The sequence below is a fragment of the Mirounga angustirostris genome, unplaced genomic scaffold (assembly GCF_029215605.1).
Source record: "Mirounga angustirostris isolate CCGP_5_RB_7025 unplaced genomic scaffold, mMirAng1.0.hap1 SCAF_2, whole genome shotgun sequence".
Classification (NCBI taxonomy): Eukaryota; Metazoa; Chordata; class Mammalia; order Carnivora; family Phocidae; genus Mirounga; species Mirounga angustirostris.
Window position 1 is genome coordinate 9,800,117 of NW_026991710.1, and position 14,074 is coordinate 9,814,190.

General features: G+C 36.2%; 1 protein-coding gene across 4 annotated transcripts in view; it reads right to left on the reverse strand.

Moving 5' to 3' along the window:
* The window catches only part of RAB28 (RAB28, member RAS oncogene family), a 148,100-nt gene extending 134,988 nt beyond the window's left edge, over positions 1-13,112 (reverse strand). For all 4 annotated transcript variants that reach the window (XM_064584288.1, XM_045881475.3, XM_054508992.2 and 1 more), the window contains exons 1-3: positions 12,832-13,112; positions 8,152-8,248; positions 2,765-2,853 (exon numbers count right to left, since the gene is read on the reverse strand). In XM_064584288.1, coding sequence (XP_064440358.1) covers positions 2,765-2,853; positions 8,152-8,248; positions 12,832-12,906 — 261 coding nt within the window. In that variant the 5' untranslated portion in view covers positions 12,907-13,112. The remainder of the gene's footprint in view (positions 1-2,764; positions 2,854-8,151; positions 8,249-12,831) is intronic.
* Positions 13,113-14,074: the final 962 nt, after the last annotated feature.

A 14,074-nucleotide genomic window follows, 5' to 3' on the forward strand; every position in this document is an offset into this window, starting at 1 on the left:
TGCCCAGATATGTATAAGATAATTCTTTCTATACACAATACCTAAGTTAGAGAACCTAAGCCAAAATCCTAAATAACACATTAAACTGATGTCCTCAAAAGAGCCTATCCAAACGTCATTTCTGAACAATATCTATCCTGTAACATGTATACCAAAATGCAAAGTATTCATGAGATGAGCAATATAAGCATCTATAAGAACTTTAGAAATAGTATAGATCCACTTTGAAGAATAATTATATGGCTATATAATATGAAGTTATTAAGTATATTAAAATGCTATTGGTATGTTTTTGAAAGCAATGTTTTTGAAAAGTAACATTTCCCCCAGTTTATGGTAGAGAATTGTAGTCAGAGCTTCTCTGGCCTAGATAGAAAAATTTACATATATTTTACAAAAGAAACTATTGGTAAATGTATTTTATGTATTTTGCATAAGCTAATTTAGAATCTCTGGAAAGCAGAGAAAATTTATTATATTTTCATTAATTTATGATAATTCATTTTTATCATCTCAGAATTTGTAGTTACCTGGCACAATTTCATGAAAATGTTCATGAAATTCTCAGAAATACTGTACTTACATCGTTGTTCAATAAAACAAGGTATAGTCTTATAACATTCACAGAAATTGTAAAGTATAAACAATATAAGGCACCATACCATCAAAGGAAAAAAATGTCATATGTACCTTCAAAACAGAAATCTTATTTGACAAGTTCATAAGAAGGAATATAACATGCTCTTTCTCACAACATATGAGGGACATCAGAAGAGAATACAGACATTTTACTAAACTCAGGTTCTCTCAAAAAAGATGAAAATTTTTTTAATTTCTACAAATTTGACTAATAATGTCTGCTGATTTTAAGCAGTTACATAATGGCATAAAATGCTGCAAAAAAAAATGATTTAAAAGAACAGCCACATAACATTGTGAATGCACTAAATGCCACTGATTATATACTTTTACAATGGTTAATTTTATATCATGTCAATTTCACACCAACACTAATTTTATACATAATTTAATATTAATAAATAAGTTTATATAAATCAAATAACAAATTTTTAAATGATGAAAAGGTAAAATTAAGGGAATCCAAATCATGAGCATTATATACCCTCAATTTTTAGTGAAGAAAAATTTGTCAATTGAATTTTGTATTATGTTTTGCCCTAAGATTCATAAAATCTTCCCGTTCTCCACTAACTCTAGATAAATCTATAACAATAAAATTTATTTGATGTTCAGAGTCAAATGTTATAAGAAGCTTGACTAATATAATGTTTATTTTTTTAAAAAATCCAATATGTACCCTTGAAGGTAGACTTTAACGGACAAAGAGGAAAGAGATTATTATTTTCAAAACCCATTTTACCAAATAGGTGAGCAAAACAAAGAACTGTGGCTTCCCACAAATCTCTGTCCAGCAATTTTTCTTTATCTTAATATCTACTTTGAATGTAATCAGTTTAAAACAGAAAAAAAACACACACACACACACAAAAGCCAGACACAAAAATCTGAGACGTATCTTTTAAGAGAAAAATGAACATGCATATAATACCAAATCATATGGTCACAAGTGAAGATGCTAAATGAGTAGAAAGATTTTCCAGGAGACAAAGAACAATGTAGAAAAGGCATAGAAGTATTTCTAAAAGCCAGATCTATATATCAATAATGCAAAAAACAAAACCCTAGGGCCTTCACACTTGATTCAGAACCATATGAGCTTCATTTATCCTTCTCTGAATGTTTTAGAAAATAATTCAGAATCTATTTTCCATCCAAAATTAAGGCAATGGTATATGTCCAACATCACACTTCATAAAAAACAGTGCTTAACATTCTTTGTCTCCTAGACTCACTTCTTAGAAGCAACATAGTTCTACAGAACCAAGGTAAGACTCTTCCATTTAAAACATTAAACTCCAATAAAGACCTAAAGAAGGATTATGACTATTATCCCCTTTCGCTTCATGATGGTGTGAAAGACACACACTAGAGTGGAAGAAAAAGCAAAAATAAACAGCATGTCAATAATTAACTTTTTGAAGTATATCACTATCATGCAGATTTTCCATTTGCATAATAATTTAACAACTTATAAATTATGTCTATATAAGCTCATGTTGCCAAAGAATTTTGTCATATTATTATTCAAGCAGTTTTTCTCCATCTACATAGATATTCTTCTGAAAAGACATCATTATGTTAAAATATTATATGTGCTTCATACATAGAATTGTTCATAGTTTGCTGATACAATATATTGATATGTATTAAATCTGAAGAATTATAAATATTTAATAAACTAATTCATAGCACAAAAATATATAAATATGCTTTCTGTCCTTACAACTTAAAATGAAATTAAATTTTCCCCTTCTATATCTTTTATTCAGTTGACATATTCTGAAAGCAGTCACTATAACCAAATCAGCTAATAAATATAAAATATCACCTATCACTGCATTTATTCAACTGCTGACAATAATACCTAGCAATATAAGGAAGCATAGGAAAGCTATTAGCCACACCAGTTCCCTGACCCAAATCATTCCAAACATAATTTGGGGAGGATGAAACCAAAGGATTAGCACAAAGATAAAATCAGTCTCTCTACGTATCAGATAAAAATCAAGTTATAAAGAGAGAGAGAGAGAGTGTGTGTGTATGTGTGTGTGTGTACCCAGTTGTATGTGCTTGTGAGAGGAGTATTTTCAGTACTGGAATAATCATAGAATTTATGTCATACCTGTGCTCCATAGATATATTTATCCAACATCTTGCCTCCTATTGTCTGTCCTCCTATATCCCAAACTTGAAGAGTAACATTCAGGTTCCCTTGAATATAAAAACAAGAATGCAGAAAAGGTAAGTAACAAAATAACAACTGGATACAGTTTCAGAGAATACTAAGTAAGTCACAATGACAAACTGTGGACCTAATCTGCCTTTTATTCTGCATGCTCATATGGTCAGATTATTTGGAACTGTGAAATAATGTTGTCAAAAGAAATCATAATGGGGAATTTAGATTTATACTTTTACCCCATTTCTATAGAACCATATTTATAATCACCTTCAAAACAAAAAAAAAGCTTTAATTCATACACTGCTTAAAACTTAAAAAAAAAAATAGTTTTCTTAAACAGAGAATAGGACGATAGAACACTTGTACGGGGGGTAAAAAATATATACTTTAAAAATAAAAATAGAACTTTATATACTAACCTACCCTATAGCACATAATGAATTTTACTGTAAACTCTAAACTCTATAGGTTCTAATACTCACAGATTAATAACAGACTACAAAAATGGACCCAGAGTTTCAACTCAAATTAATGGGACTTTTAATATTTAAATGTCACCTATTATATACAATAGGAAACATAATTTTTAAAACTACATGTTTTCAAATTTAACCTATAAAATATAAACACATATGACAGCCCTCTTGAGAACAGATGTAGGATACAGACCCAGTATATCACTAAATATTATGATGCATTTACTGTTGAAAGCATTTCCATTGAAACAAATCATAATATGTGCTTCAGAGCCTTCATAAAATGGTGGAACAAATCTTCCCCATAACAAGCATTATAAAAGCATTTAAAAATACTAAAAAGCAATCTTTAAAATTCTTTTGTCCATTTTGCAAACAATTTGGCTGATACAAAAATTTAGGAGATAAGCTATTCTCTCTTATGAATGCATAACCCCAGAAGTTAAAGACCACGTCCAACGTACTTTTTAGTTTAACATTTCAAAGTATTTCTCCTAATAATGCAGTTTTCTCCAAAAGTAGACAAAGTCTCAATTAGTATCTTCAAAATGAGCTCCCACACTAAAAAATGGACCTGTCTGATTTGCAAATCAGAAAAACTCAAAATAAAAACTTAAGACACTAAAAAAAGTTCTCGCTTCAAAAACAATAAAAAAGATTATGAAGACATGAATTTTTATGCCAATGCCAAAACACTAAAATCAGAGAATGCTACTCACACCATTCAACTGAAAAGCAAGTATAACACTGGATTAACCAGCTAAGTTTTACCCTTAACTCTAAGTTTTGTTGGGTTTGTATGACAATCTTTCCATTATTTTGAGGTAGGTCTGTTGCATCTGCCAACGTGCAAAGGATTTACATGAGGAACTTCCATTAGCATTAATGAGAGCTCCTGAAGTTTATCACCCGTCATCATTCCCACATACACACACTTCCAACGCTCACAGAGTAATGACGAAAATGTTCTTAGAGCTCTGTGAAGACGAAAACCAAAATGTCACAGACTAAGTAAGACTTATCCAACAACTGGGATAAACCCACTTACTTAAAAATCTAAATTTTTCAAGTTTCAAAACTCAACTCATTCTCCTATGATGGTGTCTCAAACTAAGCAGGTGAGAAAAGACTAGGAGTCGTTAGCAGTATGTTAAATCGCTTCAGAAGCCCCTAGATAAACAGGCAGTACTCTCTTCATTTTACTTGCATACTCTTTACAGTCATTTGTTTACTTCAAAAAAAACAGTGCTTAATAATATTAACTTCCTTACAGTAAGATTGTAGGCAACACTTAATATAAGGCATTTAATCCCATTTTCTTCAAGGCCAATAAATCCTATCACTTAGCTTTGCATCAAGAAATATAAAGCTTTTCTTCCTTTAAATTCTGATAGTCAGATCCAATCTGAATTAGTTATTGTGAACACCTTAGCTACCACTTTATGAACATGATATTCATGTTTCCAAATCCTCACTACATCATTTCAAGACTAAATCGTTTATTTAGTTGCCTCCCATCTGAGAAGTTTGTATTTATATTCCTGTGTTGCAGGTATTTTTTAAATTCATACCTTTCTAAATAAACACTGTTTGTTGTCGTTGGCTTGTTTTTTTAATATTCCCGTGCCTCAGAAATAAAAAGTTATGCATTACTGATAACCGACAATGCTAGCCAAAAAAAAAACCCACTTTTGCTATCATTATAGCTTCCACAAGTGATACTAGCTTCATAGTTATTCCGTATGTCTAGAAACATGTTTTTAACTTCCACATTTGAATTTTAGGCTTATTAACACATAAAAATAAAAATAAACAGGGGTTCTCTCTTTGAGAAACAAAATCACATAAAGATGGCATTCCGATCAATATTCATTTTAGTTTCCCTAAACATAAATATATCAAGTCTCCATGTATATTTTCAAAATGACATACCTAATAACCTACAAAAATAGAATTCAAATAATCAATACTGTAAAACTTTTTAAAAATCAAGAATCCATCTAATATAAATTTCCCACTAATAAAGAACATTAAGGAAATTGTCAGCAATCTAATCTCAAATGCAAAATGCTACGAAATTCCTGCTCCCCGGTAAGAAATGACATGTAACCAGGGGAAAAAAAAATAAAATAAATGAGGTGACCAAATACAGGTAAGTTGCTTTTGGTATGAATCAAAGCCACCAAGAGGATTCAACAGTGACCTTGTAAAAGTACACTTGGTGCCTTGGTTAACCTTACTTAAAGTGCTGCACAGTCAAGATGGAACTAAAAACACAAGTCTGCCCACTTCTTGTACTAAAGACTTAGAAATCCTTTTCACAGTAGAACGCTGTTTACTGGACTGTACCCACAAGCTTCCTGAAAGTATTTTGACTAAGGCTCTTAAGAAGCTCTATCAGCAGAATCTCTGACTAACAGATACACTATTTTAAGCAGTAAACGCTGCACAGTGGTTGCATCCAGACTATACAGCATACCGGAACATGAAATATACTAAAATGGATGAATATTTACAAAGTAATGACCTTGAAAACTTGCAGGAAGAGAATGTCAATAGATGCACAGGAGGTATGCACCTCTAACAATCTGAATGGACAGAAGATTTACTAGACAGAATACTTAGCAAACATTAGATTCGCCTAGTATGCTCTTTACAATAAATTCAATAATGCTGCCTGTAATGTTTTAGCAAATGATACATATATTAATCATCCTACATTTGACACTTGCAATGAATTAAAATTAAGGTTAAAATATATAAAGGATATACTGTGAACCTTGTAATTTATCTATCTCCTTTCTTAATATACTTATTAATCATATAAAATGAAGTTACATTAAAACAATATTTTCCTAGTGAAATTTCTAACATAATTTTGAGTCCATGAAGTAACATAAAACCAACTGCCTTAAAAAAAAAAAAAAAGAGAGAGAGAGGGCACGTTCTGCATGGAGCACTGGGTGTTATGCACAAACAATGAATCATGGAACACTACATCAAAAGCTAATGATGTAATGTATGGTGATTAACATAACAATAAAAAAGTTTTAAAAAAAGAATTTTTTTCTGGAATTCTACCCATCAAAATAAAAACTTAGTCAGGAATTCATTAAAATGTACATTCATTGAGAGTATAAATTTCCTAACGTCATTTTTAATATAAGTACTTTCTAACTCTAAAATATTATACTATAAATTTTGATTTCAAAAATACCAAATACTTTTTACAAAGTAATCAAAACTTTAAAATGGGTAGTATTGTGCAACAGATCAGAAATCATCATATGTATATATCACCTATATAAAATGTCCAAAACCAGTCCTAAAATATTTTTAATGATTGAGTGGTGCTTATTCCTATATTTAAGCCTTTGAACTAAAAAAAAAAGTCAGAATAACTAAATAATACTAATGGTACAGAAAGCTGATGCTCTTGCTAATTAGCATCAAAAACAATAGTCAATAACTAAATACATATATTAAGGTTCTCTATGTACAACTGCCATCTCTGAAAAAACTGTTACAAAAAATAAGCTTTCAACATGTATATGATTTGTGTATGTATTCCTCTAGTGAATGCTATAAATACTCTGAATGTAGCATTAACCCATACAAATGAGAATAATAAAAGTAAAATGAGATTTTTCAGTTTTGAATACATTAAAAGGAAATACAAATGAAACAAAATATGCGTATGTTTCTCATTAAGCCTCTTGCTGAACAATAACTTAGTAATAGAAAGTTGGAATTCTTTTCTCATACTATATCTTTCAATTTATTTTTCATTGGTTGCTGAATACAGACAATCACAAAATATAATAGAGCATATTACTAGTGAGATATGCAGAATACCTTCAATTACTAAGAGTTTTCATTAGCTGCTCTAAAACTTTCATGGAGAGCTGTCTGATAGATGGGGTGTTTGAGAGGTTAACATATTTCAATAATATTGGAATTTATTAAACCCCTTCCCACTGTATCACTCACACTCCAGTATATGAATCTGATACTACACTTGCAACCGTTTTTATTCAAATGTGTTTCCTCAGAGAGGAGAGGGATGGACTGGTTTAGAAAGTCAATCAAGATAAACTGCTTTTAATAAAATACTTTAAACATATAATTTAACCATCACAAATGAATGGACAGAGCATTTTAAAGCCCCAATTGTTCAGAAACTAACTTAAAACAGAAACCACTCTCTTTTTGTTATTATATCCCTGTATTTCCCACAAAATGTGCTGCAACTGGCATCTAAATAGTTTCTTTGCATGGTGAACTGAAACATCTTGAATGCTCAAACTGTATTTTTATGAGTGCCTAGGGACCCTAAATTTTAGTGGTCTATTAAATGCCAGCAATTTCATGCTGCCTTGCATAAAACAGCATTCACATATTAGAGCACAGAGGTTCCATAGCTACATTATACTTCTGTTCCAACTTTCTCTCGAACAAAAAACTGAAGCAGAGGCTAATCAAAATAATATTTAAAAAAAATAATCCTTTCCAGTCTTTTCACATTTAGTTTATACAATATCTGTTTGTAATTGTATAGCATTTGATTTTTTTTAACTTTTTAGAATTTTATAAGCAACTATTGTTTATCCTTGAAAAATGTGTGGAGTGGTCAAAAACAGCGGGAGAGTGGGGGAATATATAAACTTTTCTCTCACAACCATGGACAATATGTCTTCATGGGAGATCCTGATGAAAGTTGACCTCCCTATGATAGATCTGCTAATTATATATATTTTCATGCAGAAACAACCCCCAAATTTATTTTACATATTTCTGCTATTATTGTAAGATATGTACAACTTTCTATGTTAAGATTTTTTAGTCTCTTACCTGGCAATGTTATCCTTCTCAAAAAGAAATCCAGTCCTATAGTTTGTTTGTACTGTTTCCCAAAAGTTTCTTGAGCAAAACATGTAGCTAAGGAGGTCTAAAAAAATTGATGCATAGAATATCAAAATTAATGTCTTTGTTTTAGAAATGTAAACATAAAATCATTACTAACCTTATTAAGTAATCTTAGTATGTATACTACCATTAATCCAACAAACAATTTTAAGCAGTGCTAATCAGTTACAGAGGGAGGAGGGACTTAACACTCCACCAGGTAAATTTCACTTGACAACAGCTATCAGTGGGGACAACAGACTAATCTGTTAGATCTCTTTAAATCCCCTGAATAGTCAAGCTCCTTCTCCTTGCTGGAACTTAGAATTTGAGATTTATCAACAAGAAAACTAAAACAACATGACTAAAGATCTGACTCCTATATATCCATATATATCAGTTCAATACAAATTTCAGAGAATTCTAAGCTTCATTTCTGAGGTTAAATACTCTGAATATTTATGCTCTTAGCCAATAATAAGAGGTACTAATTGAAAAGGGGAAAGCCCATTCATATAATTTTTCCTTTTTCCCTACAAAAAAGTACCTTTAGATGTCTAATTTTTCTCTATATTAAAGATGTTAAATGAAAATTATCCTACAGAATGACTGTGATAATATTTATCTTTAAAATTAAAAAGTCAGTATTTTTAAGACTAATATTAAGCAGGCAAAAGTAAGTATTTTCCATCCAACAACCATTAAGATTAAAAGTCACAAGAATATTATAACCAGAACAGATATACATATTTCTACATCTTTTTTAAATAACAAATTAAAGTTGTATTCAAAACTCTGGAGTACCATTTCCTATCAAAGCAGAATAAAAATCATTCTGGAAACAACTGAAATAACTCAATAACTTAAAAGCTTCTTAAACATTTTAAATGCACTATTTGTAAACTTCACGAAAAAGAAAGGCAGATTCACGAAGCTTTTGTGATCTTTAAGAAAGACTACCAAAGTTAAGTGAAAATTGCCTTTTTTTATTTTAAAAGTTAAAATTAGATATCAACTCCCCAAATAATGAAAACTTAAACTTCCAAGATAGCTTAGTATAATTAATTATTACATAAATGCAGCAATGCAAAAGAAAACTTGGCCAAATTTCAATTTCTTCAAACAAAAAGAACTAAAATTCCTTTTGACACAAAAACCATACTTTTCACACAAATGGCAATCTGCACACCCTAACCAATTCTTTTATTATTTAAATACTCAGCATTTGTAATAAATTTCTAAGATATGTGGTCAAATATTTATTAAGCACCCTAAGAAAGATGTTCTGCTAGGCACTGAGAAATAAACTCACTACACTCAAATGAAAATTTGTTTGGCTTCCTGAAGCATATAACAATAATATAAAAACTGAGAGATTGGATTAAAAAAGGTAAGCATTCCTTTTTAAAACTTTTTGTTTTTTCATTTAGCTTTATTTATGCCATTGTGCTTGTTTAACTTGGAGTACAAAATCTTCTGTTAAGAGGTTCAGAGTTCCAGAGAAAAATAATTGCCACTATTTAACTATTACAGATATTTCAAAATGTTTAATATAGGGATGGTAGATATACTTTTATAAGACAAAGAGAAACTCAAGGCACATGTAACATTAGCATTGTGCCATTTAAGGTAATTTTTCACTTTCATGTAAGGTTCTCAAAGTTCAGTGTTTTTATATCAATGAATATTTTTAGAAATTCAAAGGTTCTTTTCTTGGAAACAGGACTTCGAGATTCTGAAAGCCCTACCCTCACACTTTTGAGGCAAACATAAAGTTAGGATTTTTGATGGGAATAAAGTATAATCTGTCAAAAGTATAGGCCCATGGGAACACAGAATATTAAAATGTTTTCTTATACCATCTCTGGACATACTATAAAATTAAACAGAGAATCAACTCAATCAGTGGTAGGCACTTCCTCTTCAATTCTCTAGACTTTCTGCCCTCTTTCACACTTAATAATTTCTCACAAGTCATTATATAAATTCCCTTCTTAAACAATTATGAAGGGAACAATCATCTATCATATGTGAAACATCTTTATCTGATCCTTTATATTGTTTTGTTTGGTGAGCTTCTGCTAACAATTTTTACCATACTACATTTACTAATACAAAAAAAAAAAAAAAAGAATATTTTGCCTCAAAAAAATCTTAAGAAATATGTAATAAAATCAAAAGTATGAATCAAAACAGAAAGAAATAGAAACACATGATACTAGGAGGAGGAGCTAAATTTCTCTTGGAGAAACTATTAGTGATTATCTCAATACTCGATTGCTTCCATCAATGTGTACTTAAATGCCATGAGTTAAAACTGACAAGAAAAATTAATGCTAGAAAAAACAGCCAGGAGTTCAACTAGTACACAAATAAGAATGAAAGAGAGGCTGAATTCATAAAAGGATAGTAAAGGAAATAGAATGGGAATGTTGGCAGCTGCCAATAACTTGAGAGCTGAATAGGGTATGGAGAAGAAAAAAGCTTGATACACAAATTAATGGAAAAAGGTTAGGTTTCTGATGTTCGTATCTGAAAATCTCTGGCAGAAAATGCCTTTACAGTTTTAAAAGAGATTAGTCAAGATGATAAAGACTAAATCAGAACACCATAAAGAGTTATCACTCACCCTTTTAAGCAGAATGATAGTCCTAATTCAACAATATGGAAGGGAAAAAAAATCATGCCCAGTCCTACACTAGACAGAATTTTAGACAGAAATGAAAAACTGTAATTATTCACACTAAATTAGCAACAAGAAGAAAACATAAGAAGGGCTAAATAAAAAACCCAGAGACAAAATTATGAACAAACTTCATCTGAGTAACACATGTATGAAACTAACTGATAAATACTGGTAGAAATGAACAAAAGTTTAAAGAATTATGATAGAACGTAGATGGTAATGGGCAATTTTTGCCTCTTTTAACAAGTGTATCAGTGCTATAGATTGTCATTGTAATTTTAAACAGGAAGTGAATTCAGTTATGAGTTGACCATAAAAGGATTTAGGAAATGAAAAATTAGAAGGTATCCAAAAGAAAACTGAATAATAAGAAAACTATGCAAATATACCTTTAAATTTTTATTGAATAAGAGTGTTAGAAACGATGCTGATTCATTTAAAACAACTGAAACACTCAAAAAGTTGCTTCCCCAAAACCTTTTAATCATCTTCGGTCGTTTTTTCTCAGCAATAAAAATCAGCAACAAAATATCATCCTGGAAGGCAAGAGATTAACAGAATGCTCCAAATTTTGCATATGAATGACACCTCTCCAGGTGCCCTGGGGACTCAAGTCTCAGAACCAAAGACTGCAGCAGCTTTGCAGGGCCAACTGCCAGGGAAGGTGCAAAGAGCAGTCGTCACCAGAGAAACCAGGGTCCAAGCTACGCCAGTAAAACGGATCGTGAGGCCGGAAACTGGTAACAATAACCACCTGCGTTTGTGAAGACTCTGGCGAGGACACGGGAGGGAAGAAGAAAGGACACAGACTCTAGCAATATTCCCAGAAACGGTGTTGGCGCCTTGGGCAGAAGCGACAAGTGTGAAGACAGCCCGGGCAGAGGCTCCTCGCTTTATTTGGGGGGCGGTCACTGCCCCTGTTGGGATCCCATGGACCCTCCCCAAAGAGCGAGCAGCGAGACGATTTTGTCCTTTTCAGGAGCTCCACAGCCCAGAGTTAAAAACCGCAGCCTAAGAGGTAAGGAGACCGGCTGCCGGATACTCTCCCGCGCTCGGTCTCGTTTGTTCAGTCGACCGCCACCACAGACGAGACTCTGCGCAAGGATCCCCTCTGTCACGGTAGCAGCGCTACTCTCAGCATCAGCCCAAACTGGGAGCTCGGTAGATAGATACCTGCTGAATGAACGCTTGTGCTGACAGGTGCTGGGCTTCGAGCAGGGATGACCAGGCACGATGCTGTAAAACAGCACCTAGCGTTTACCGAGTGCACACCGTGTTCCGCAAGCTTTATGCGGCTTTGCACATTTAATGTGTATTTGCGCATTTCGCCCTACCAGTACGCACCCTACCGGGGAAGCACACACAGGTGAGCGATGCTGCCCTCCGACGCCCCGACCGGTGAGGGATGGAGCCCCAGGCTCCCCAGGGCATTCGACCGCAGGGCCAAGTCCCTGGGAGCGCAGCGCCGGTACGAGACCCCGTAGAGCGCCGGGGGGGCGGGGATGGGCGGGGATGGGCGGGGGGCGCTCGCGGGGGCAAGGCAAAGTGTGACCCGGCCCAAAGCAGACAGAGGGAAGACGCCTTGGCGGGTCTTCGCCAGTCCTCAGGGGCGAGAAGCCGGGAGGCTTCCCCGGAGGGCGGTGCTGGCTGGACTCGAAGAAGTGCGAGTTCGCGATCCAGGCAGGGAGTGGGGAAGTGACCTTTTTTTTTTCGTTTTCTTTCTTTCTTTCTTTTTTTTTCTTTTTTAATTTAAGAAGAGCTGGACCGCTCTCGCCAGCCCACACCCAGCGCCCACTCCGTGTCTGGCCCCAGGCCACGACCAGGCGGGCCCCGGCCCTCGGGGGAAGGAGGCGACGCCGAGCGGCGGGGAGGAGGCGGGGTGGCCGCGGCCGCCCGGGGTTCCTGCAGGCCGGGGACGGCGGGCCCGCTGGAGGACTGACCTTCCCGGAGGTGCCGTCCCCCAGCACGACGATTTTCAGTTGCCGGTCCTGGCTCTCCTCCTCAGAGTCCGACATGGTGTCCCGGGAACCAGGCCCGCTCCCCCACCCCCCCCGAGGTGGAGGGAGGCAGGGTAGGACGGGGTCCCCGGGGGCGGGGGAGAGGAGGAAGGCGGCAGTGGGGGCAGGACCCCCCGCCCCGGCGTCTCAGCGGCGGCTGGACGTATCTGCGGCGAATCACTCGCCGGGCGCCATCTTGCCCACCTCCCCTCCCCGGCGCGCCGCCCCGCCCCCCCGCGCTACGTCGGCCCCGCCCCCCCCCCCCCCCGCGCCAACCCGCGCGGGCGCGAGCCTCCCTAGCAAGCCGGCCCATTTGCGGGCCTGCGACGGGGAGGCGTTCGAGCTGCGCGGGCGAGTCGGGCGCTGCTCTCGAAGGGGCAGCTGTGAAGAAGAAAAACAAAATATACCATTCAAACCCGGCAGGAAAGTGGGAACCAGTAGCGTTCAGGCGTCCTGTCATGTTCCCGTGTTTCCATCGCCCCCTGTGAAGGGCCCTGAAGTGAATGGTTTAGCTGCGGGGGGGCGTTGACGCCTGGGCTGCGCGCCACGGTTGCCATGGAAGCGGGGAGGCGGAGGAGCGGCGGGGGGCGGGGCCGGTTGCCGGGCACAGCGCACGGGGGAGGGGCCCCTGGAGCGGACGGAGGCGCCGGAGGGCGAGCCTCGGGAGGAGCGTGGGCGCCGCCGCGGTTGCTGAGCACCGTTGTGCCTGCGGGCAAGCGCCGTAGTGGCCTTCAGTTTGACGGAGTTCTGGCGCTGCCCCTTTGTTTTGACCTCTCAAACCATGGGTTCTCTCGACCGAACGACAGAATCCGATGGTTCGTTCATCAAGCAAGGAACCTAGAGCAGCAGTTCTCAAAGCGTGGTCCGGGGAACTCGGGGGGGCCCCACAGAGTCCGAATTATCTTCATAATAATACAAACATCTGGGGTGGGTTTTTTTGCTTTTTTTTTTTTGCTTTTTTTTTTTTTGCCTTTTTTGCCATTCTCTCACGAGTATGAGTTTTCCAGGGGATGCATGATGTATACGATCGCATTACTCTGGCAGTTAAGGAATCATGTGCTTGTTACAAGGTTCCAAACATTCCTTAGTATTAATTTCAAAGCAGTAATGACAGCTATAACTTGCATAAACAAAAACTCTTTGTTTGGGGTCTACAGTGATTTCTTAAGAGTGTAAAGCGGCCCTG